The 24,723-nt window shown below is 38.4% G+C and overlaps 2 protein-coding genes across 2 annotated transcripts in view; one reads left to right on the forward strand and one right to left on the reverse strand.

Annotated features, from left to right (window-relative positions):
* Window positions 1-9,258: 9,258 nt before the first annotated feature.
* LOC123971781 (transcription factor jun-D-like) lies at window positions 9,259-11,215 on the forward strand. The gene has a single exon (XM_046050805.1). The coding sequence runs from the start codon at window positions 9,446-9,448 to the stop codon at window positions 10,250-10,252; it is 807 nt and encodes a 268-aa protein (XP_045906761.1). The 5' UTR covers window positions 9,259-9,445; the 3' UTR covers window positions 10,253-11,215.
* Window positions 11,216-16,407: 5,192 nt separating this feature from the next.
* rab3ab (RAB3A, member RAS oncogene family, b) overlaps window positions 16,408-24,723 on the reverse strand; it is a 9,868-nt gene continuing 1,552 nt past the window's right edge. The window contains exons 2-4 of the mRNA XM_046049664.1: window positions 18,827-18,945; window positions 17,168-17,292; window positions 16,408-16,811 (exon numbers count right to left, since the gene is read on the reverse strand). Of these exons, the coding sequence (XP_045905620.1) occupies window positions 16,621-16,811; window positions 17,168-17,292; window positions 18,827-18,945 (435 nt within the window). The 3' untranslated portion in view covers window positions 16,408-16,620. The remainder of the gene's footprint in view (window positions 16,812-17,167; window positions 17,293-18,826; window positions 18,946-24,723) is intronic.

The following is a 24,723-nucleotide window of genomic DNA, read 5'->3' on the forward strand; positions in this document are numbered from 1 at the left end:
TTGGAGTGATTTCATTCACGTTCAGACCTGCTTCGCCTAGAGGCGTTCCCATAGTGTTGTAACCGACGCAGTGTCTCGTTCCCCTTCTCGGGGAACCATGGTTACATACGTAACCCGAGACGTTCTCCCATTAGCGCTGCTCTGCTCCACACCTGATGTGCCCGTAAATGTAAATCGTACTTGTATAGCGCCTTTCTAGTCTTTTCGACTACTCAAAGCGCATTTACACTACATCTGCATTCACCAGTCATACACTAACAGAAACTAGCATTCACACTCATTCATACACTTGCCCAAGGACACTTCGACACACAACCAGGGGGAGCCAGGGATTGAACCGCCGACCTTCCGATTAACTGCCAACCCGCTCTACCTCCTGAGCCACAGCCGCCACGCCCCGATGTGGGTGTGGTTGTGGTTATCCCACCTGAAAACCACAGACTATATATTAAAAAAACTGAAAACAGACTAACTAACTAAACTACTAAATCTAAATACTAACTAACTAAATCTCTTTCCCATTTACACAAGACACAAGACACAAGAAGGTAATTATGACATAATAAAAACATTACAATTGATGAGCTACAACAGAACATATGATATGATAGGCCTACATTAAATAAAGTAGATACTTTATATTCTTTAACCTTGCACATAGTAAAATAGGTAAACAGATTTTAATTAATTTCTAAAAAGAGCATGTAAAAAAGAACTTGTATTGAATTGATAGGCTATTCTGTTATCAGCCAAAAACCATGTCATGTAAAAGGAGAAGGCGTCAAATGGTAGACATTTGGTGCAAGATGAATGGTATGAAAATAAAACAGTATCCTTCATAATAAAAGAAAGTTTCAGTTGTTCATTTTCCTTTTCTTTAGGCAAGAAGAGCATAAACACTAATAAACACATTTATTTTGATTATTAGAATTAGTTTTAGTCTTAGTCAGATCAAAATATTTTTCAAATCACACACGCTGTTTACAAACAGCATATCCAAGGTGAGCAGCTATGTGACTACAATAAAATCAGAGTAAGAATGAATAGCGCTGTTTGGAATTAAAGTGCAGTGGCCACATTCTGCTGCCATAAACATATTTTAATAGCTTTGTATCTATATGATGTGCATACAGCTTTAATTTTACATTCAGGGAATGTTCTCTAAATGTTCTCTAAAGGTTTTTTAAATAACCCCTTGAAGGTTATCTGTTTTCTGGGCAACATGTCCTTATACCTAAACGACAAAATAGCTTGATGGGATGTTAGCTTATTGTACAGTCACTAAATTAGGCAATCTTAAAGGCAAGTTGAAACCAGGAGACTTCCTGTTCATAGGAGCAGTAAATACGATGATCAACAACATTTACAGTATAGCAGGTAAATTTTGACCTAGATATAAACCCAAAACAATTGTGATCCTAGTATTGATCCCTGGGGTACATCATTATATACTGCAGTAAACTGGAAGTGATGCCTTCAATTTGTGCAAACTGCACTGATGAGTAAGATTATAAAATGTACAGACAAAACAATACTGAACCCTTCATGTGACACAGTATATCATAAATCTGTGTATGCTGTCAACACATGTCAGTATGGGGAATGTAGAGTATTCAAATGACCTGACTCGCATGTCTTTGGACTGTGGGATGAGAACTTTAAAAAAATAAACCACTGAGCCAATGTATCGTTTCAGTCCGGATGTGGCAGGTCAACTTGTTGTCCTCCCACATTCACTGCAGAGTTTTCATTATCTTTTAAGAGACATACAGTGTATACTTATAACAGGAGGAACATGTGGCTATAAAATCCTGTCTTCTCCTCAAATTAAAAGTATGTCTTTGTGGTTACATTTAGTGTTACACCAAAAACTAAGGCTCAAAGGTGAAATTAAAATGCATGAGACAGAAAGAACATTTTCCACAAAAGGTCATTTACATTTCTCTGTTTCATAGTCTGATTGGAAAATAGATGGAAACCACCATTTGAGATTAATGAGACACATTGCATAACACTTCTGTCACTAATATCACTCACACATTGGGAAGAGATATTGTTGCTTCTGTGGGACTGTTAGATTGTTGTAGCAGCAAAACAATAACAATAAATAGATTCATATAAGATTTGATTCGTTTTACATTACTGTAAAAAAACAACAAGCGGTACGCAAGATACGCAAGCCAGTATCGCAATGACTACACTCTCAGTAACAAACTTTGGAAAAAGACAGAATGTTACATAAGCAGCGTACTACATACATGTAATAAAATAATAATATATGGAGTAAGGTTATATTAAAATATAAATTCGTAAATATGGGATAACATTAGGGTGTAATGTTCCCCTCATGGCAGAAATACACACACTACTGTAACAGTAACATAAAATATATCAATCAAATATCGGATGCTTTTGTCTGTTTTTCTACAGCAGATCATGTTAAACCATGAAAAGGTGTAGGCCTGGTGAGGTTTTGTGGTTAAGTGTGTGAAATTGTCACTGTGTGTGTGTGTGCGTGTGTGGGCACAGGTGTGTTTTGTAAAAACCACCAGCACACATACACATGCACATACACACACACACACACACACACACTGTCACTCCTTGCATGGGGTTCCTACATCCTCTATGGAACTTCACCTACACTTTGAAACTACGTCATCAGGCCCACTGGAGGAGGTTAGTGTACATGTAATACATGTGACACAAATACATACGTTCCTCTGCTTGTCAGGATTGTTATTTAATTATTTACTACTGAACTACAGTACAAAACAAAACAAAAAACAAATATCAATATCAAAGACTTCCTCAAATTAACTGATTTAATTAACCAGTTTTTACCTCACACCTGGCCAGTGTGACACCTGACACCTTCACTGGCAGACTGACAGTTTGGGAAAATTACAACAAAATGTCATACACAGTTCCTCAGTTTGGAGAGTGGTGTGGGGGGAGGATGGAAGTGCTGCTGAAGGAAATGACATCTATATGGTTTTGTTTGACATCTGTTTCATTTTTGAGCACACATGCCCACACAAAGTTACATACCTGGCACTCTAACGTTACGACATTTATTTAGTAGTCTGCTTTGACAGGATGCCGAACACAACATTTAATAACTTCCATGAAAGCTTGCCAAACTAGTTGCAAGAGCAAAACAACATAACACTTCACATATGCGTTGGATTTCATTAGCTTTCAAACCACACATTGGCTTCACAAGAAATTCATATGTGAAGATGAAAGTAAGCCAACCGTTCAAGTATCTGTTTCACAAGAGAAGATGAATGCTTGTTTCTATAATTATCTTCAAAGGGTCCTTATCTGCTCTAATACCTTCCATTAATCACACATAACGTGCATGTCCAAACCACACATCAAACACATGTTGCTTAATACAGTGCAATATGTTCATGATCTCTTTTGGGCTCTGGCACAGTGGAAATTCCAACAACCAATCGATGCCAAGCTTTCCTGACAGCTCATCACTCTGTGCCTTGACTTGCAGCATTAACCCACAGCCACTGATGACAAAGGATTGCTTGATGCCTGTGTTTACTCCTCAGCTCACGTTGACTTGTGTTTGAGGAATTTAAAACATCATTTAGCTGTCATATGACGCACTGTTACATTATGACACACTAAAGGGCTATTTGGTGTTTTTATCTGGCAATCTTTATGATATCGTGTCAGGAATCTTTGTTCCAACAAGGTTAGTGTCATATTGAATGGAGAGGGAACGTTTTTTTTCTATATCGCCATACAGGTATCTTGGTGGTGACTGTTGGTGACCACTCTCAAGTTTTTGAAAATGATTTCCTACCTGCCAAGCAGTATGTGGTTAAATTTATTTTGGTACTTGTGTAAATCAGCTGGATCTGAAACTTTCTTGAGATACTGTACTGTCAATATTCATCATCTGTAACAGTTTTGTGGTATGGCTTTAAACAACTGTCAGTTAAGTTGGTCAGAACACATCTTTGGTCGGGAAATAAATATGTTAACAACTTGAGAATTGAATGCATTACCATGAAATTCATATCAGGAAAGTGATTTGTTTTATTGTTGTTTTGTTTGAATGATAGGTTACTTCTCTACTGCCATTGCATCATTCCTATTCAAATTTAAAAGTCTAGTTTGCAATTTAATCTTGAAATTAGGTTGCATATTGTCTGCCAGTTTGAAAATGGACACACAAGAGAAAAATCTAATTTTGATTTGAATAAATTCTACATCTTAAAATGTTTCTCTGTAATTTTTTATCCTAAGTGTTGTCTAATGCACACCTGCTTGACAGATGCAAAGGAAAATGAAATATTGCAAAAGAAAATGTTAATTAGTTATTGCTGCCTTCTTGTGTGCCATGTATAAACATGTATTGGTTTATATTGTAAATGCAATAGGCAACAAAGGTCTGTGGTGTAAAACATTTGTATTTCTAATAAAGTCAGTACTGACTTTGTGCAGGAATGCAACTTTTTTCTCTTGGTGCATTTCCTACTGCAAAGTGGCTGTACAATGGATTCTGATACTGATTGGTAAATTATGATTTTTTCATAGTTTAAAATCATTAGGAAAATGTTCCTCATACTCAAAACCCTCGAAACAAATTCTTCTTCCATAGGTTTCAACAGGGATTGTTTCACCAAAGGCTAAATACACTGCTTCTGTTGATTTTATACATTGATAAATTAATATTTCCCCAAATGTGGGGAAGTATTTGACCTGACAATTACATGTTAAGACAAATTAAAATAATTGTAAAAAACAAATAAATTTGAAATTCATCAACACCTATGAACAATTATAATAAGAGTGGGCACAACTTCAGTGTCCAGAAACTTGACACTTGTCATGGTTAACTCTATGTTAATGTGTTTTGCTTACACTGTATTGTATGGTGGGTTATAGGGAAAGGAGAATGAAAGAATGTGGTGTGTGCGTGTGTGTGCGTGTGTGTGCGTGTGTGTGTGTGTGTGTGTGCTACATCCTTTTCCAGCTACCACCTTTCTCGACTGCAGGCTCAGCACCCCCACTCTCCCTGCACAGATACTTTTAGACAAAAATATCTGTCCTCTGTTGGTTTACTCCCCCCACCTACATTTCCGCCACAGCTAGATCTGACATCACAGGGCCCATCATGTGATCCACCCACAAAGCTTTGCAGTGATGGACCTGTGACGCACATAGGCCTACCTCTTCAATGTAACCCTTGACAAACCAGAGCACTGTTTGTTAATGAAAAAATGCACAAAACTAAAATGATAAGGGAGGAAACCAAACACAGACTTGTCACATTAGTTTGTCACATCGAAAGAACAATTCATCTGCAAAGTTCAGTAACTTTGTTATTTATAAATACCTGATGAAACAGGGATTTTATATGAATGAATAGAAGTGCTATAAAATAAGCAGGAGGGAAAATCCTGATAACATGTACAAACCTTGGGCAAACAGAGTTTCCACATTATTCATGGAGAACAAATCTACTTAAATTAGACTATATATTTAACACTCTAGTAAATTGTGATATCAATTGTTAAAGGAGAAATTAAAATATTTTAATTAGAAATGGAAAATGGAAACTATTGAGGGGAAACTGATCATGTGGCCTTTTCATTGGATGGGTGTGAGACCAGATCCAACTAAAAAAAACAACAACTTGAAACTGTTAAATGACCACAGGAAGTGTTGAAATTAGTTTCAGATCTCCTATTTCTGATGGGCAGTAATACCAAGTGCCTTGGCTCAGGGCATAAAACAGAAGTAAGCAGTAAGACATAAACTTTTTTTTCTTGACCACACAGATGTATAATGAAAATAACAACTGCATGTGTCCAAAATCATAGTCTGCAGTTTAGCGATAATCATTCTTACATTAAATAAAATAATTTTATTTAGTAGAAAATGTAAACAAGACATGTACCTGTCAATACTCACCATGACATCATAAAAATCTTAACAGAAGGTCAATTTACTTTTTTTCCCTCCAGAGCTTTCAATCATATGTGGCTGCCTTCTTCAGCAGATGTTCAGTTTATACAGAGAACATAGAATAAAATAGCCTATATCTATAACTATAAGCATGACTGAAATTCATATCCCCATTAACATCACAGTGTGTTGTCTGTCAGTGACTTAAAGAGGCTAAACAAAATTCATATTTGTTGTTTTTCAAGATAAATATTTGGAAAGTAGTATCTGGTTTTGCTGAGTTTGTGTTAACTTAGGGAGTGTAGGAAGACAAAAGAAGCTATATTTATTAGGGATGGGCACGTTACCATTAATTATTTACAACAATTATTTTATCGCTCATTAAAGGGGCTGTTTCAAGTATTTCAATGAAATTAATCAAAATTTCATTGCCTTATTGTATTGTCAAAGGGCCATAAAACAACCGGCTCACAGCAAAACACAGACTCCATGTATGGATACAAAATAACAATAATGGTTTATGTTGCTGAAGCCCATCAGACCACACAGATTCAGATGATGTCGAGTAAAAACAAAGTGAGCATTAGTAAAGCTGGAGAAACACAGAGAAAGTCATGTTAGCTCGCTAACGCCGAGCAGTTGCTAATGTTTCCCGGTGCAAAGTTATATTGCTTTCCACATTACTTCACCAACTAAGACAACCCATGTTACTTTCCTGTGTACCACTGTTGATTTAGCCAATATTATGTAGCCGCAGTTCTAGGACAGTAGTTCTTTTGCGACAGCACAATCTAGTGGAGTGGTGGTGGTAATGCACAGCAACAAGAAGGAGGTTAACCTTGTCTGCCAGCTGTTGTAGGGTTAACTGGTCGACATGCATATAATCCATAACTTTGGTTTAGGCACACACTTGGTGATGGTTGTGGTAAGGGTAATTAGCTTTTGGGGGCTGTCAAACATAGCTAGCTGGCTGGTTAGCCGTATCAAAGTAAACAAGGGTCCAAGAAATGCAGTTCCGGTCCTAACTACATACTACTCGATTTAGCCTGCAAGAAAGGATGTTACTCATTGGCTCTGAATACACATACAGTCAATCCAGTCACAGGAGGGGTGGGATGTTGATCAGCCAGCAAATCACCCACCCAAACAAGCAGCGGAGGGATGCTTTGGCAGACTACGCTTGATGCAGTGTGTGGGAGAAGTAGATCAACAAAAGCAAGACAAGTGATCAAATGCCATGGCGAACACTGCATGCTACTTAGTTTTGGGGAAGATGTTGGTCTTAGGAACGTTCTTAAAATCACAACGCAGTCGCTTGGCCCCATAGGGTTGTTCTTTGCTCCGGTGATCAGACAGGAGACACCTCTGCGACTAAACAGCAGGCGCTCTATGAAGAGTAACCTGGTAAAAAGCACCTTATTTGTTTAAAGGGTCTGCAAACAACTGTGTTTTGGGAAAACCCACTAAAACCATCTCTCAGCTAGTGGTTAAAGGGAAAACCAGGCTTTCTAAATGTAAAAATCAACATCTGCAGTTCATGTACAACACACATTGTAGGTACTGTATGTGTACTGCTATTGCCTGTAACTTTGAGGTTAGATTTAATTGCACTTGTACAATTTCTGTTTTATTATATTCTTATTTTCAGGGGGATCAATACAGGGTAAACAAGCAATCTATATAGCTAGAATAAGTGAAAACACCTGTGTGGGTGTGCAGGTACCTTATTATACAGGCCAGTATTAAGTAATGTGTACAGTATACAGTATTTTGTGTATCTTACTGTTTCATATTAATTTTTAACAGTGTAGCAAAAACACTTTTTTTATTCACCAAAAAAAAAGTTTCCTATGGGTGATGTACATGTACTATGTGTTGTGATGTTTTCAGTTTTTAACAGTTTCCATAAAGACTCAAGGGATCTGCAGTTTCTAATAATAAATGTTTCTAGCCAATACGGCCTATCTCTAAGTAAATAAATAAATACAAACAATGGTGGTATAAAATAACAAATATAGAGGAGACTGGGGGCAATTGTAACATCTCAAATTGCACCAATCAGAAATGAGACAGAACCATGAAACTCATTATGCACGCTCTCTGTGGACATCACTCTGCCTGCCGAAGGACATGCCAATAAGACATACTTATCAAAGTTTTTCTGCCAAGACTCATTTTTGAGCTATGAAAGTAATTCTTTTCATTTACAGTATTTTTCTCATACTGCCTTGACCATTAATGTCTATGAATTTAAATTGGTCTTTTTTTGAGGACCATTTTGTTGTCTAACATTTGATATCTTTGTCAAATATTATAACATTGGCATTAGCAGGGTAGCTTGTCATGTGGTGGTACAGTTGGGGGCAATTGTAACACTGTGTTACAATTGACCCAGGAACCAAATAGTGTCCGGCTTAGAAAGAACATCATATATATATATATATAATATGTGTTTTTGCAGCATAGTCCAATAGTTGAATCTTTGGCATTTTCATTGAACGGCGTTCAATTCCCACCAAGAGCCAATTGCTCATGCTTTATCTTCAATGTCTACTAATGAGAAGACATCTTAACTTTAAATACTCAGAGCCGTTAACAGCCCTGTAAGTACTGTGATAATAATCCATCAACATATTTATCAAGAGATCAACATTATTTTGATTTTTGTAATAGTAGCATAGAATTTAAGCTCAATATAGAAAATAATAGACAATACTATCTTTCTAATAATGTCAGAAAAGTGTTTTCAATTTAAACATTTATGTGTATGAATGACCTATAGCTTACTTTTCTATGTATACTGTATACTGTATATTACAATTGCCCCCATTTGCTGTTACAATCGCCCCTGCATGTGGAGGAACATATAACACTAGTGTTTGAATCAATATTGTGACTTTAACATTGCTTGTAAAAACATTTGATGACTGTTAACAAGTAAAACACCAATACAAGTTACTTCTATAAAAATTGTGTCCAATTAGTTCAAGACGTTTTTGAGTGATGACAAAGAAACCACAAATTGTTACAATTGCCCCCTTTCTCCCCTACTTAAATATGAATGAACATAACCGAAAAACAGCATCTTTTCAGAAAGATTGATCAAAGAAACACTACATGTTATAACACTAAAACACATTATTTCATCTGTTTTAAGGACCTGAACGAGACGCAGAGTGAGATGTCTCTGCCGTCTCCTCCTCTCTTTATTCAAATAAAAATCTGGAAAACGTAATATCTGCCCAGTGCGCGCGCTCTAGTGTGACATAATGGAACGTGCGAGCCCAGAAAAGCTCGAGGCTGTGCGCGCGGGCACACAGTACACTCAGATCCTGCTCGAGAGCAGAAGCCTGCCGACGGTTCCAGTGAAGCGTTGCCAATATTTTTTACTTTACAATATTATTTAAACACAAGATATTTTACGCTACGGTTTATTTGTCTGAGGTTATGGAAAGGATTCCGTTCTGAGGGAGTGCCGAGCTTTACGACTTTGACGACGGAAGAAATAATGATGAAGAGCCTGGCAGACAACGCAGACCTCAAACCGCATCTCCGTGATGCCGAGAGTATCCTCAGCGCCCCGGAGCTGGGGTTGCTCAAACTGGCCTCCCCGGAGCTGGAGAGGCTTATCATCCAGTCCAACGGAATGGTCACCACGACACCCACCAGCCCCCAGTTCCTCTACCCAAAGACGGTAACGGACGAGCAGGAGTTCGCCGAGGGCTTCGTGAAGGCGCTGGAGGATCTACACAAGCAGAACCAGCTGAACGGAACCGGGCAGACGAACAACAACTTGGAGATTAGCGCCAACATCGCCCCGGTCACCGTCCATCCGGATTTACCGGTATATACGAACTTGAACAGTTATGGCAGCGGGCCACTGGAAACCACTGTCAACTACTCCACAGACACGGTCCCTTTCCCGCCTCCTCCATCGCATAATTTAGGGGCAGCCCCGCAGCAGCCGGAGCTCTCCCGGGTCCAGCCGCTGAAGGAGGAGCCTCAGACCGTCCCCGACGTTCAGAGCTTCGGGGAGAGCCCGCCGCTTTCTCCCATCGACATGGACTCACAGGACCGCATGAAAGCCGAGAGGAAGAGGCTCAGGAACCGGATTGCAGCGTCCAAGTGTCGGATGCGCAAACTGGAGCGGATCTCCAGGCTGGAGGACAAGGTCAAAACGCTGAAAAGCCAAAACAACGAACTGGCATCAACGGCCGGCCTGCTGAGGGAGCAAGTGGCTCAGCTGAAACAGAAAGTAATCACCCATGTCAACAGCGGCTGCCAGCTGCTGACACGCGAGGTTCAAGTGCACTAGGCGGGGGTAGGAAGGGTGTGTGGGGTCAGCAGCCCCTAAGCTTCATGGACTTTGTTAGGCTATAGCGTAGCCCAGATGTGTGCCGTTCCAAGTGGAATGAATACCAGGCTAAATTAGACATTGAGCACCGACAAAAGGTGAACATACCTGGTAAAACACGATTTAATATTGCTTTTTAAGTAAAGCAATTTCCAGAACCCTAATTGCTCCACAGTAGTCTGGCGAGCACGCATCACTATTAATCATTGGATTTTAAAATCAATGATCGCCAGTTGATTAATTGGATTTATGCCGAAATGAAGAGCATTTGCCTGTAATATGTTCGATGTATGAAATCATGTTCTACCTCGTAAATATGTTTACTGGCGAACAAGGCAGCATTAAACTGCGTTTTTTTAAATGGAATTTGGCCACTGGCTAACCTGATGAGAGAACGAGGCACTTATTGAGGCTTTATGCTCAACTTTAATGACAGACTGCACATATATCGATTTTTCCCCTTGTAAACATGTTTACAGACTGTCTATACATGGACCAAACGGATTTACAGCATTTCTACAGAAATATGCACATTTGTGACTCTCAATAGGCCTACAGTCTATGAGGAATTAGCTGTAAGAAAACTGCATATGCCTACGCCCACATTTGTAAGAGATAATCTACATAATATGGACTATTTACAGTATTTCTGTAGGGAACAATTTGCATGTTGTTCACGTACTCGAATGTTGCCCTGCACTGTGTCAAAGGGCGTAATTTCTCAGCAATTATTATCTTTAACATTTGCAAACACAATGTATTTATCTATTTTTTAATCCACTGTTTCCCTTTTTCAACGTGTTCTTGTTTTAATGTGAAAAGTAAACGTTTTTGTTGCACTGACTGTTCTTGCCACAGTTATTTGGCTGTATGCCGCTGTGTTCTGAATTAAATGCTGCTCGGCAATAAACACTGTTTCCTCCATTTTGGCTAAACTGTCATATTTACATACATGTTGGAAAAAACATAAGTCTAAGCCAGTGTGTGCAACAGTAAACCAGCTGTTGATGGGAAATGAACGGTATAGGCCTCCACAGATGTTGTTATATTCAGTGTTATGAAGATATTCCTCTAAGAATTAGTTTTGTCTTACATTGCACATTGTTTTTTAGAATAATATGGAAAATTGTACAGGGATGCTTTTAATTAAGTTATATTGAATAATATAAAGACAGAAAGAAATTAAATTGTGGGTTATATGGCAGCGCCAACACAACATTATAGTGATTTTTTTAATGGATCACTCAATTTAAATATTTTTATTAGGATTATATTTATAGTTTCTCCTCTGATGGAGACTGTATTAATGAAGTGTGTTTTGTAATCAGTATCTTATCCCTGCTGTCTTTCTCCCTCTGCTGGTTAATTAGGAAATTACAAATTAGGTTGCAGCACTAATGGTTGGACAGACATTTGGGTGAATATGTTGACAGTTTCTGACATCCGGAAGGACATTGAAGAACTCCAGGATGTCCACAGCAGAATTAGGACAAGTTTGCACTTGAACAGACAACCTGTATTGTGTGAGAGCGGATGGGTACGGTAGTTTTATTGATTCATCAGCAGGGAATTAATCCATACAATTCCATACAACATAATGTTGTCAAATCCAGTACACATCTATGTAGGGGTCCTTAAGATCAGGTCTTTTAAAACACTGTGTGGCCTTTTGATATGGGCCAGTCAGTGTTGTCCAACCCTGATGAGAAAAAGGCTCTTGTCTGACCACAGTTCAAGAAAATTAGGACTGCAAAATCTGCAAAATGTAATTTTCATTATGCTATTATTTAATAAATTTAACTGATCAGGTGTTACGTCCCGGCTGTCTAAGGGTAAGGGACATACGCATAAACCAGATTTTTTTGGTATGGTGGAAAAATTATTTATTAAGAAGAGAGTTTTTTAAAAATAAATAATAAAATAATAAAAATATTAAAAATGCAATATAAAAAATATTGCATTAAATACATGTGCTTCACCTTGCCTTGAAGAATATGTATTACTGTAAATATTTATATTGCTTATCATTTAGTGATTTAGTGGATTGAGTGAAAAGTGAATTATTTACAACATTTGTGTCTCTCGATCACTGCCACTAAAGCCCATGTTATGGAGAGATGAAAAACATTTATTGTTTCAGCTGAGATAACGAGAAGAAGAGTAAATGTTGTTTTGGGCATGTTGATCTCTGAGAAAAAAATCCAACATAGTGGAGGATCTGATTGTTGCATCAGAGAACACAAAGTGGACTAAAGGTAGCATGTCTCTGAGGCAGGAATAGATTTCACATCACACTACATTCCAAGAGTCTGTTTTAAGAGAAGGAAACTTTCAACAATTGCTTGAAATCAATGATATGTCTTCGTAATTAGAAAGTAGGTAAATATGTGGAAACAAACATTTTATCAAATACTATATCAGGGAAATTTGGAATTGACTTGGAATATTTGCATATATTGCAAACATATTTTATTTAAGTATACACATTTTTTAACATCCTCAAGGGGGCAGCATCACAATTATCATAATTTTTTAGAAATTGTAGCACGAAAAATTTTTGGTGTCTGCCAGCGGAAAGTGAAACAGTGACATCTTGAGGCTGAAGGGACAAGAAGCACCCAAACATGAGCTTTCATGACACTCGAACATTGGATTATTTTGAATAAATCTGGATCTAAACTTTACTGTCTGGGTTAAAACAATATTTATGATGCAGCGAATGTTTTTTTTTCTTCCAGTGAGTGCATATCTATATTATGAGTTCATTTTGGGATTTGGGATTTTAACAATACCCATCTCACCCCCCAAGGTACAAAATATTCAAAATCGAAGAATCAACTGATTGTTAGTAACTTTTTATTGTTTTACCACAAAGTACAGATAAAAACATCCACAGCATATTCTCTCATCTTGATGGCCCAAACTGAGGAGGATTTGAAGAGGCAGTGATACGAGACCAAATAAAGTACCTTTTCTGCGTGCTAGAAGATCTAAAGTCGGCAACCTCTAACCAGCTTGATGGCATTTTTTTTTTTTTACGTCTAGATACTGTAGCGTGTATTGCTTTGTAACAGGGTGACACATTCATTCACAAGCAGGCCTATAAATTAATGCAGATACAGTACAACATGACTCTTTTGGGGTTTTCAGGTTTTTACTGTCTTTTTTTTAAACTTGTTTTTTGTTGCAAGCCTGAGTCGATACAACACAATCCACACATATGACTCAGAGGTACAGTATTTACACATCTGGTTTATATAGAGAGGAAGACATATTAGAAAGGAGAACAGTTTCAAAGTTTGGATTTTATCGGTAAAGAAACAGTCACAACCAGTAAGAAGTAAAATGTATGCAGGATCAAAATCGTCTCCCAGGTTTGAGGTGATCGTCACTCCCTCTCTGACCACTACATTTCTGATCAGAAAATCACTACTTTGGTGGGACACTTTGACTTGGTCAGTCATAGTCAGTGGCTCATGTGATTACAGGTTTGTATGCTACATTTGACAGTTAAGTAATGCAACAGGTACTCTCAAATGAATGCGTCTCTGATTCAGATTTGCTTTAATCATATAGTCAAACATTCCATGATTTTGACCCCCACAATAATTTTTACAGTGCTTTTCTTTCTCAATCCATAGGTACCCTCCTCTTTCACTCTGTTTTCACTGGAATACCACCAAGCAGCACTTGTTTTATTACAATTTTAGACTTTTAAAACTTGCTTTTACAGCAGTGAAGTGAAAACAAGGAATACCTGGGAAAACCAGTTTTAAATCTGGAAACTGTATCAAACTAGCGTACAAACACTTTGTTTGTTCGGGGGATAATGACACCCAGAGTGAGTGACAGAGAAAAGATGTGTGATTACACAGTGTTGGAACCATAGATGGTATATAGGGTTATAACCAAGACAACCAGAATATTTCAATCCTGCATTGACACAAAACTGGTGATCACTCAGCAGCTACTTGGCCCCTCAACATTTCAGCCTCTAGCAGTTTGATATTTGTTTGACTTTAACAGTTTAATGCATACTTCACCTGAAGACTGAGCAGTGGAGATAACACTACACACAAACAGACTCTGTAATACTGATTCTGAAGAAGTCTTACTATGAGTAGTTTGTTACTAAGCAAGTGTAACGGATGTGGAAAGGGGAAAGGTTAAATTACAGAGTTGCCGTAGAGCTTGACCTAACACATTCTCACAGGTTCAGAGCTAAAAAGAGATCAGCATATAAACTACATAGATGCTGCAATCCAGTCTTTCCAGTACCATTAAACGTGCATTTCAAAATTATGCATTTAAACTCATAAGTAGCTGAACATGTGAGCTGCAAACACAGCATGATCCTGGATACAGTCTCATTCAGTGCAAACTAGATTACAAACATCTAAGCAGCTGTTGACTGTGTGATCAAAGGTCGTCAAGTCAACACCAGCAAGACATGTTCCTGTACAGTTACTGTAATTGTCAAGTACAAGCTTTAATTACTTGGCTAAAACCAAACCTGCATGTCCTAGTGGCTATGCAATCTAAGATTTGTGCCATGTAACAGCAATGTGCCTGGTTCATCTGGGTATTTACTGTATGTCATGCCATATTAGTCTCATAAATTTGATAAAGTAGCTGTGACTATCCAAACAGCTATAAGGGATATTAAAACCTAACATTTGCTTTCTGGAGTCAGAAATTGTCAGTTGTTCCAAATACACAATTTCAACGTCCGTGCTTGGTGTTAGTCCAGCTCAGAAAAAACAGACGCCTGCAAGGTTTTCTCTGCGAATTAGAATAGTATAATATCAACTTGTAGCATTGTTTGCAAGCACAACTGCATAGCTGTTGCACAAAATGCTTTTCAGATTTCTTAAATTTTTTTCATTACATTAAAGACAGCAGGAACTATTTTTATCTTGAGACAAGATGCATCAAAACGTTCGCCAGCCTAATTACAACGTTAATGCTATACCTAGATGACTTTGAGCTTTCAGTAGACTCAAATGGTTTGATTATTGATGTCAGCTTCACTGCAGTTACAGTCTGGCTTAAAACAACACGATGCAGCACAAAGCTTTTCCAGAAGCGTCTTCCTCTAATATCAGAGCCATTTAAAAAATGTTATTTTATTATTAGCAGCAGTGCTTGAAATCACACCGAGTGGATTTAGAGGATGATAATCATATTGGTCATTTTCTGACATGTTATTCGGACTCACTTATTCCACAGCCTTTTCTTAACACAAAGTTTGATTTTCTGACTTTGCAACATCTCTGGAAAGCAGCATAAGACCAAACTGACAGGGAAATGAAATGACTCATGTACGAGCTGCCACACATCATCCAAACAATCCCAACAACAGAGACTCTTATATTTGATATTATCTTCATATAACTTCATTCCTATTAAAATTAATTTCCAGATATGCATACCTGTTGATATTATATATATGCACAACATTTATATGTACATTTGAAATAAATATAATTAAATAAAATGTGTCTCTTCATTTTTTGCATTTTTTTCCCTAGCTCCATCTTGTTCGTATTTTCCCCACCCAGTGTTTAATGAATGAAAAGAATAAATGGGGCACCAGAATACAAAAAAAAAAAATGTAAAAACATAAAAAAGGCCAAATGAAAAAGCTTAGATGAACAATGAAAACAAAACAGTTGCTAATCCCTGCAATATCCATGTTTAGATACAAGGTGACACAACAAATTAAACACAGATCCATGTATGTTTGATTCTGTGTGTATCCAGAATCCTATAAGAAATGCAACACTCAGTATGGAGCAGATTTTAGCTGGTTAACCCCTCACACATTACCTCCACTGTGGCCTTCTTGGTCACCACATCAGGGGCTGACATATTTTCAAGAAATTTGACTGACAAGAAACATTGTACTGTAAACATTGGAAGGATTTAAATGGCACTCTGAGGATAGACGCCGTCAAATCCTTCTTGTAAAACCACAATAAGGAACAGGGAGACAACAGAAGATGGGTGGGGAACCTTCAAGAACCTGGGCTGCAAAGAGTCTGAAACACTCTGGTTTCACTGAACTTGCTTTTGCACCTTTTAGCTCCGTCATGAGGAGAAACCAGAAACAAACACACCCCATGCACTGTTCTACAAGCAACTCAGAGCATTTCAGACACTTTGTAACCTGGCTCTTGTGCCCCTCAGCCATGGATCCTTCCTAGGTTATAGAAAAAGCAGGAAAGTGAGTGAGAAGGGTGATAGAGTATGGACCCGAGGCCCTGGGGTCCAGCTGAAGGAGTACAAGGAGGAAGAGGGAGGAAAAGGGTTTCAGGGAGTAGTCAGCTTTAACATGCACAGTCCTGGTGAGGAGGAGCAGGCTGCTCTGTCAGCTGGGGCCCCTGTTTGGCCCCTGTGACGGCGGGATCTCCGGCGTCCAGGCTCTCAGACATCTTTTCACAGATGATGTCAACCAGGCGCTCAAAGGTCTGCTTTACATTGATGTTGTCCTTGGCACTGGCCTCGAAGAACTCAAATCCTGGGGAAGATATAGGGTGTGGGAGAGGTTTAATGAGGACATGGTCATCTGTGCAACTGCATAGTGTAGTGGTGAAGATGTAGTACTGAGAACACCTGGTAAAACGGCCATGGTAGCAGCTCTGAAATATCTTAATAACTATTAGATGGATTGTCAGATAGATATTCATGGTTCCCAAAAGGTTAATCTCAATCAATGACTTTGGTGATTCAAAACATAATCTAGCAACACTAACCTTCAGCCTGGTCATTGATTCAGTGTAAGTGTACCTTACGATGAGTCATAGATATGAAGTGTGTGTGTGTGTGTGTGTGTGTGTGTGTGTATGAGTGAGTGTGTGCACACCATGCACTCACCGAGGTGTTCAGACAGCTGGCGGCCTCTATCCCCGCTCACCACTCGCTCGTCATCCATGTCGCACTTGTTTCCTACCAGCAGCACCTGGGCGTTGTCCCACGAGTATGTCTTAATCTGAGTCGACCTGGGAACCAACACACCCAGCAGAAAGGAAACTCAAAGACTGTCGTCACACTGCAACTAAATGTGATCCTGAAGTTCGGAGCATTCCTCTCATTTGTTTTCTAACCAGTGTGTACAGAGAAAAGCTACTTAAACCAAGTTCTGGATCACAGTGATTTTACAAAGTTACAAAAGCTTCTCCTGAAAAATGAAACTCACATGTGACTTTTATTTCACAGAATTTGACAGCAAGCAAATTTTGCCTGACTGTCCTTATTCTGTTTATTATTTTAGGTGTTGAGAGCTGGAAGTGTCAGACAGAATCTGAAATGCGGTACAACAAGAATCACCATCTGATTTTCAGTAATTGTCTCAGAAATTCCAAAAAAAAAGCTTTTTTGTTAAAATGTTGCACAATAAACCCCGTTTGTAACTCCCTCATCCTTTCCTTCTGTGTGTTCATTGGCCAGGAGAAAGTACAGTACTTAAGTGCAATTCTGAGGTTCTTATACTTTACTTGAGTATTTCCATTTTCTGCTACTTTATTCTTCTACTCCACTACAATGTTGAGTGAAATGTTGTACTTTTAACTACACTACAATTTTTTGACAGCTTTAGTTACTTTATAGATTTAGATTAATAATAAAAAATATAATCAATAAATAAATGTATTATTATGGATTAAGATAAAAGGGCAAATTCACAAGATACCCAGCAGTTACTGAATTTATTTAAATGAGCTCCATCTTTACCAGCTACAGCATTGAGTGAGTACAGATCAATGCATCAACAATTATCATCCAATATAATAATAAACAATATTCTGAAACGTACCATACTGCATGATGATTTTACTTTTTATACTTTAAAGAATGTTTGATGATAATAGTTTTGTACTTACAGAAGTAACACAATTTTGAATGCATGACTTTTACTTGTAACAGAGTATTTCTCCACTGTGGTGATTCTTCCACCTCTGCTCATTGGTGAATTTGTCTTTTCTAACTGAATCTTTGTCTTTGACCTACATACCCCCAATGAGTGTCATTACAGTTTTACTTTCTGCAGTGAACAACATTTGTGATTATGTGATGGAAAGCAAGAGCTCTTTCTACTGTCCAGAATGATGAAAACAAGAAGGATGAAGGAGCAGTGAAAGTAAAACCTAGACTTTGACATACTACAGTAGTGTAGTTAAAATAAGTTTGAACTTCCAAATGTTTTCTTTAAGGACAATCAGAGTAATATTATAACAGAGAAATGACACACCAAGCCAAAGTGACAGCAGGAGACTGAAAGGATAAAAGATAATGATCCCTGCAGCGTCCAGTTCTTCTACAGACACAGAGAAAGCGGATGCTGTGGACAGTTTAAACAATACATACAGAAACTTGAACCGCATTGTCTGCTCTGTTCATTAATCTACAGTATCTATTTCCAGACTTGCTGATTATCCAAATACCACTTGATCCATCATCCCCCCCACCCCGCAGGAAAGGTCCTTGGCGTCAGTTTAAACTGTAGTCATGTGACACACCCTCAAGCCAATCACGTACCAGTCCTGGACCGCGTTGAAGGACTCCTCATTAGTGATGTCATACATGAGGATGAAGCCCATGGCTCCTCGGTAGTAGGCCGTGGTGATGGTACGGTATCGCTCCTGACCTGCCGTATCCTGGATAAAAAAAAGAGGGATGTTTTTATTAACTCTTTCCTCACAGAGAATTCTGACAGATTACGTTGTAGATATATGTCTAATATGAAATGTGCACTTACACCAATTTCTAAAAGGGAAAGTTACAGCTAGCAGCTAAATGTGATTTCAGTGTGATTGGTAAGTTTATATCTGCTATGAAAAAAACACACTGTTAGAGAACTGATGACCTCTGCAGAGGAAGAACTATGAGAAAAGAAATGCTCCTCTGCACTTAAAGCTTTGGTGCATCAGCAAATTTATTTAAGCCAACATTTTAACATCTTGAAACAAGTTTGAATTCCTCTGAGATGAGAGAGCCTAGTGAGCATTTTCCTTTGAAAAAGCTTTATGAATTTTACCACCCACTTTGGCAGGTAACACACCATTGTCTCAGCGTTTAAACTTAAAGGGATAGTTCAGGGGAAGTGGGGCCTGCAGTAGATGGCAGTCAGAGCATCCCCAGTTTGAGGAAGCAGACAGTTGTACCGGCACAGAAGCTAAGCAAAGGATTAGCAACAAAATGTATTTTTAGGCCCACCAAAAAAAAAAAACACCAGCTCACGTTTACGCTATATTTAGAATATTTTCAGCAGTGACCTTGCCATCAGATTTTCAGTATACAGTGCACAGCTAATTGAGCTTATGTGTAGGAATACTGAAGTTCTACGGTGAAGAAAATGTTGTTGCAAAGGAAAAGGCTGTATCCCATATATTGCGCACACTATATATAATGTAGATTTTTTTAGTGGGCCTTCCTTTAAGTGGCTAAAACACATTTTGCTGCTGACCCTGTCCACAGGTAACAGCGCCACTTCAAAAATCCCAAACTATCCCTTTAATACATTGGGCTGGTAAAATGATAAAGAAGAATTTGCAGGGTGCAGAAATTCAAGCGAAAAGAGTTTTAATATTACATGGTATTGTCTTTAAAGATATAATACTTGATTGGTTTACAGCACACTGCTCCTTAGTAGCTAGAACTGTGTACAGTCTTGTATCCTGCATTAAATATTTACCATCCTGATGAAACCTTAAGGTACAAGGTAGATTTATTTGTCACATTACTACAAGCTGTAAAGTGAAATTGAGTTTGTAATTCTCTTCTGCTATGTAGCAGTGACATGAAAGCAATTATAAAAATTGTATGGTAATGGTAACAAATATATTCAGTGTAGCAGTGCTGAGGATGAATGAGTGATTTGAGTGCACAAACAAACCAAAAAACACACAAAACATGATAAGAGGGAATTACAAATAAAAAGGCATGATGTTAGAGCAGATAGTTTGCACACAGTAGTAATAAAATGTTTTTAGATGTGTGTACGAGTGAGGACAAATTGTGCAAAAAAGATGAATGAACTTATTTTATAAGTGATTCATATGGTAAGACCTGCAGATGCCCCAAAATATCGACTTTGGGTTTTCTGCCATGATCAGAACAATGTACTTGATCCTAAACAAATAAGACACAGACAAACACACATACACCATGGGTAAGACTTCATTCTGACACATTGTTCCCATGTGTATGCATATTAAAAGGACTCTGGTTTTTTAAAAATCTGCCAGCAGTTGACACGTTGACACACTCAATTCTCTGCAAACTTTGTCAAAAACTAATCCTGCCTCTTCCTTCTTCGCTATCTCTCCTTAGCCACAAACCTAGCCAGCCTTGCTCTTTGAGCTAAGCAGCTTCAGGTTCAACTGCATCATTCTGCTGTCTGTGAGGAGTTCAGAAGAGCAAAAGACTGCTGTCTTTACTATTGTTATTGTAGACACATCACACCACGTATACATATATAACCAGTGTCTACCTGTTATTAAACTTTCTGGAGACTTACATTTGCGTTAAAGTGTCGAAGCAACACACATAACATGATGTCAAACACAGTTTACAGATGTTTACATACAAATACACACAAAAACAATATACTGTCCACAAACACACTTCTCAACTTTTCTCTTCTTTTCTTTTTTTGGACTCATCAATGTGTCTTTTCACTCAATCACGCCTGATCACTCTCAGGTCATAATTATATTGTATGACATCGATTTTCAGAGAGCCGTGGCTCCATATGGTTGATTTTAATGTTAGAACTGCAGTTTACCCACTCAACGTGCTGCAGGCTGCTCAGGATGACAGCGTCAGCTCTATACTCCAAATGTCAGTGTAGGTAGCACTGAGTGGTGTTACATAATGAACACACTGGAGGACTCATGAGCCCTGAAAACAGTTAAAGCTGTCGACATTTTTAGATGAGCAAACAGCTAGTATGCAAAATTTAAATGTTCATATTGTAGCATGCGAGATACTATAATGAAGTACTCTAAGGCAAGAGCCTGGACATCAACTTGGCATGGAGACTTGAGAAAAGCAGGGAAGAAAAGTCGCTGAGATTATGAAATAGTCTTTTTCATGCTTCTGGGCTGTAGGAGCCACTAAAGCTCATATTTATATTTGGTAAATGATTTACATTGCTATCAGGTTATATAGTTCTGATATTATTGAAGTTTATACAACAGTTTATGTCAATAGGTGAACTATGTTAAGGTTATATTTATATTTGCTATTATTATTTTTTTAAGTGCTAGACTACAGGTATATTTTTGTTGCATTAGACTATTGATGTTGTTGTAAGGCACTTTTAGTATCTATTGTCTAAAGAAACTGCTTTTTTCTGTAGAGAAGTCTGCGCTTTGGATCAAAACAAGCTTTTGACCGTGTGGTAACATGTGATAGTCTATAATGAGTATAATGTGTCATCGGTAATGGACCAGGCTGAGATGTAACTTTGGATAATTCAGCGTTTTCTCTCCCTCCTGGACTTTACAAGATTGTTTGATTTAATTCAATGAAACACAAGTCAAAACAATTATATACTGCAGTCTAAAGTGATGTTTGAACTTGGAACATGGTAAAAATGGCCACTACATGGAGGGAGGAGGGAACCCAAAAGAAAACAAAAAATAAATCAGTGGTTTTCTGAAATAAGAGCTGAAAAACTAGCATGTACTGAGGTCATTAACAGACATGAAACATTTGTGGTTATGGTACTGTTTATTATGTTATCGTAAATATAATTAAAACACAAAAGACAGCTGAAGAACTTAATCACCATCTTCGGTCTGTACAAATGTTTTGTGCTATTATCAATGGATGTCACAACATTAAATAAGGGAAGTGATTCTGTCATCTTTGACCAGTGTTCAAACAAATTGTCAATTTGTCAACAAGTTTTGATATTCAATTAATCATTTTATCAAGCAAATATGCCACACATTTGTCCCATCCAGACAGTTGGTTGAACAAAAAAAGACACTTGGAGAGAGACCTCAGGGAAACTGACATTTTATGGACTAAGTGATTAATCACTACGTCAAAGAATAATCAACAGATTAATCAATGATTAGCAATAATTGTTAGTTGCGGCCCAGCATTTGACTACAGTACACTTTCAGTATAAATGTAGCCATAAAGTCTCTACCCCAGTTTAATGAAAAAATAAATTGTCCAAATTTGTATATTAACAACAGTATGATGATGTATTACACAATGAGTTAATACAAAACCCCACAAATGTCACTGTTTCAAGTGAAATAATAGGTATGACACATACTGAAACATCTATATAAATGATTTTAACTGCACACTGTGAGATAAATGTGCATACTCTATGTTGGCCATCTTAATTTTTACTGTAGTCTCAGATGAGAGATGGGGGATGGGGATTTGATGCATGTGTGTGTGCAGGGAGTGGGGTATCTACTCTAGATTTGTAGTAATGGGGGAGGGGAGAGCAGCACCCAGTCATCCATTTGTCGTGCTCTGATTGGCCAATCGTGTCTTCCTTACCAGAGGCGAAACCTGGCAAAAGCTGACAACAGACACTCACACACGCACACACATTGCTCTGCTCACCATCACAAAGCTCTTTCTGCTGCAGAATGTGGTAGTAAAGGTGGAAATGATGTTATGATCTACGACGTGATCCTGTAGCTCAGGGAGCCTGTTCCACGGCATGCTAATCTTTACTCTGCTCTATGATTGTGTTTACTGTTGAGCCCTCAGGATGCAACAAAACATCAGCGCCACCCTGTTTGTTCCTGAATGCACATCAGTGTTGCTAGCTGTGTTGTAATGTATTGCATTCTACTGATTCAAGGGTCAGCTGGATGAGCAGGCTGCAGCGAATACAACGCTGCATGCAAATTTGTGTGTGTTTACTATGATTTGAGGACAGCTTGCGTAATAAAACTACACCACTGGGCAGTGTTTCTCCGAGCAGTAGATGAAATATCTTATGAAATGTTATTTTCTGTTTTGTTAGATATCATTGAAAACATGACATAACATTCACGTTTAGTTTCAGAGGTTCAAGTGAGAATCATGAGAATATAAAGCATCATCTGTTCTCAAGTGTTTAGCTAACCTTCTAATCCTGCTTTTTGAAACAGCCTTCAGACGTAGAGCTGCCGAGGGCAAGCTCAAAACAAACTAATTTGTACCATATTTTGTCCGACTCTGGGGTGAAAAGCCTGCTGTCACTGAGAGGGACAAGATGCAAAACTTGTTTAAATGCTGTTTCTGAATAATGATGCGCAATCCTTCCTGGAGGGCATTTGTAGTTTTGCACGTTTTCATATGAAAAGTGAAATTGTTGTGTAAAGACTGAAAAAAGAGAAGCTCAAACCTTACTTTCACAACTCCACACACCTGACCAATTGCTATGTGAATGTCACATTGTCAGTTTCAGAAAGTTACATTAATTGTTGGATGCAGCCCTATCATTGACGTAATTGCTGACGTAATCTGCTCTCTGCGCATGCGTTGGCGTCTGTAGCCACCTGTCGGAAGCTCCGTCTTAAACCGGACTCTTATCCAGTTTTAATCCACTCTTTTTTCGTTACATTTTTTATATCCTTTTTATTTAACTTAACTTTATTTAAGTTTTACGTGGGTTAAGGATTTTAGTCATCCGACATGGATTTTAAGATAGATGACCGTAAAAACGCGATCAACACTACTGATCGCAACAAAGCTCCGGTGACCATGCTAGCCGAGATAACTCTGCCCCATGAGGATTGCTCACTCCTTAAGAAAGCGAACAAGAAGATTGCTGACCTTATGGAAGACATCCGACGACTTTCAGAGGAACTCAAAGAGAAAGATTCCCTGCTGACTGGCTTTATGGATGTGGCTTCAGTTCTGCTCAGTCCTGCTCTGGAACCACACAACCGGCATCTCCTCGTCCTCTTTTCTCCCCAACCACACTAATAATTGGTGACTCCATAACCAGAAACCTCCGTTTCTTTAATGCTACCACTCGCTGCTTCCCCGGTGCCACCACAGCTGACATTTTAAAAAAACTCCAGGACCTGATGCCGTCGCTCCCGTCCTCCATCACAAGAGTGATAGTCCATGTCGGAACAAATGACACAGCTCTTCGGCAGTCTGAGCTGACAAAATCAGATTTTAACCGTCTTTTTAACTTTTTAAAGCAGTGTGGAAAGTCCGTTTTTATCTCTGGTCCCATTCCCACAGTTGGTCGCGGTGCTGGCCGCTTCAGTAGACTCCTTGGCCTCCACGACTGGCTCCAGTCCGCCTGCAGGGCTCACCGTGTGTGTTATGTGGATAATTTTAATATTTTCTGGCAAAGAATGTCTCTTTTTAAGACAGACGGACTTCACCCAAACAAACGGGGCTCAGAAATGTTAGCTGCGCACATACAGCATGTGGTGCGGTCCACACATGATTTA

This window comes from Micropterus dolomieu, linkage group LG05 (assembly GCF_021292245.1).
Source record: "Micropterus dolomieu isolate WLL.071019.BEF.003 ecotype Adirondacks linkage group LG05, ASM2129224v1, whole genome shotgun sequence".
Lineage (NCBI taxonomy): Eukaryota > Metazoa > Chordata > Actinopteri > Centrarchiformes > Centrarchidae > Micropterus > Micropterus dolomieu.

Bases quoted from the DNA above. Each gene is read 5' to 3' on its own strand.
- LOC123971781 (XM_046050805.1), top strand. From the start codon at position 9,446: ATGATGAAGAGCCTGGCAGACAACGCAGACCTCAAACCGCATCTCCGT.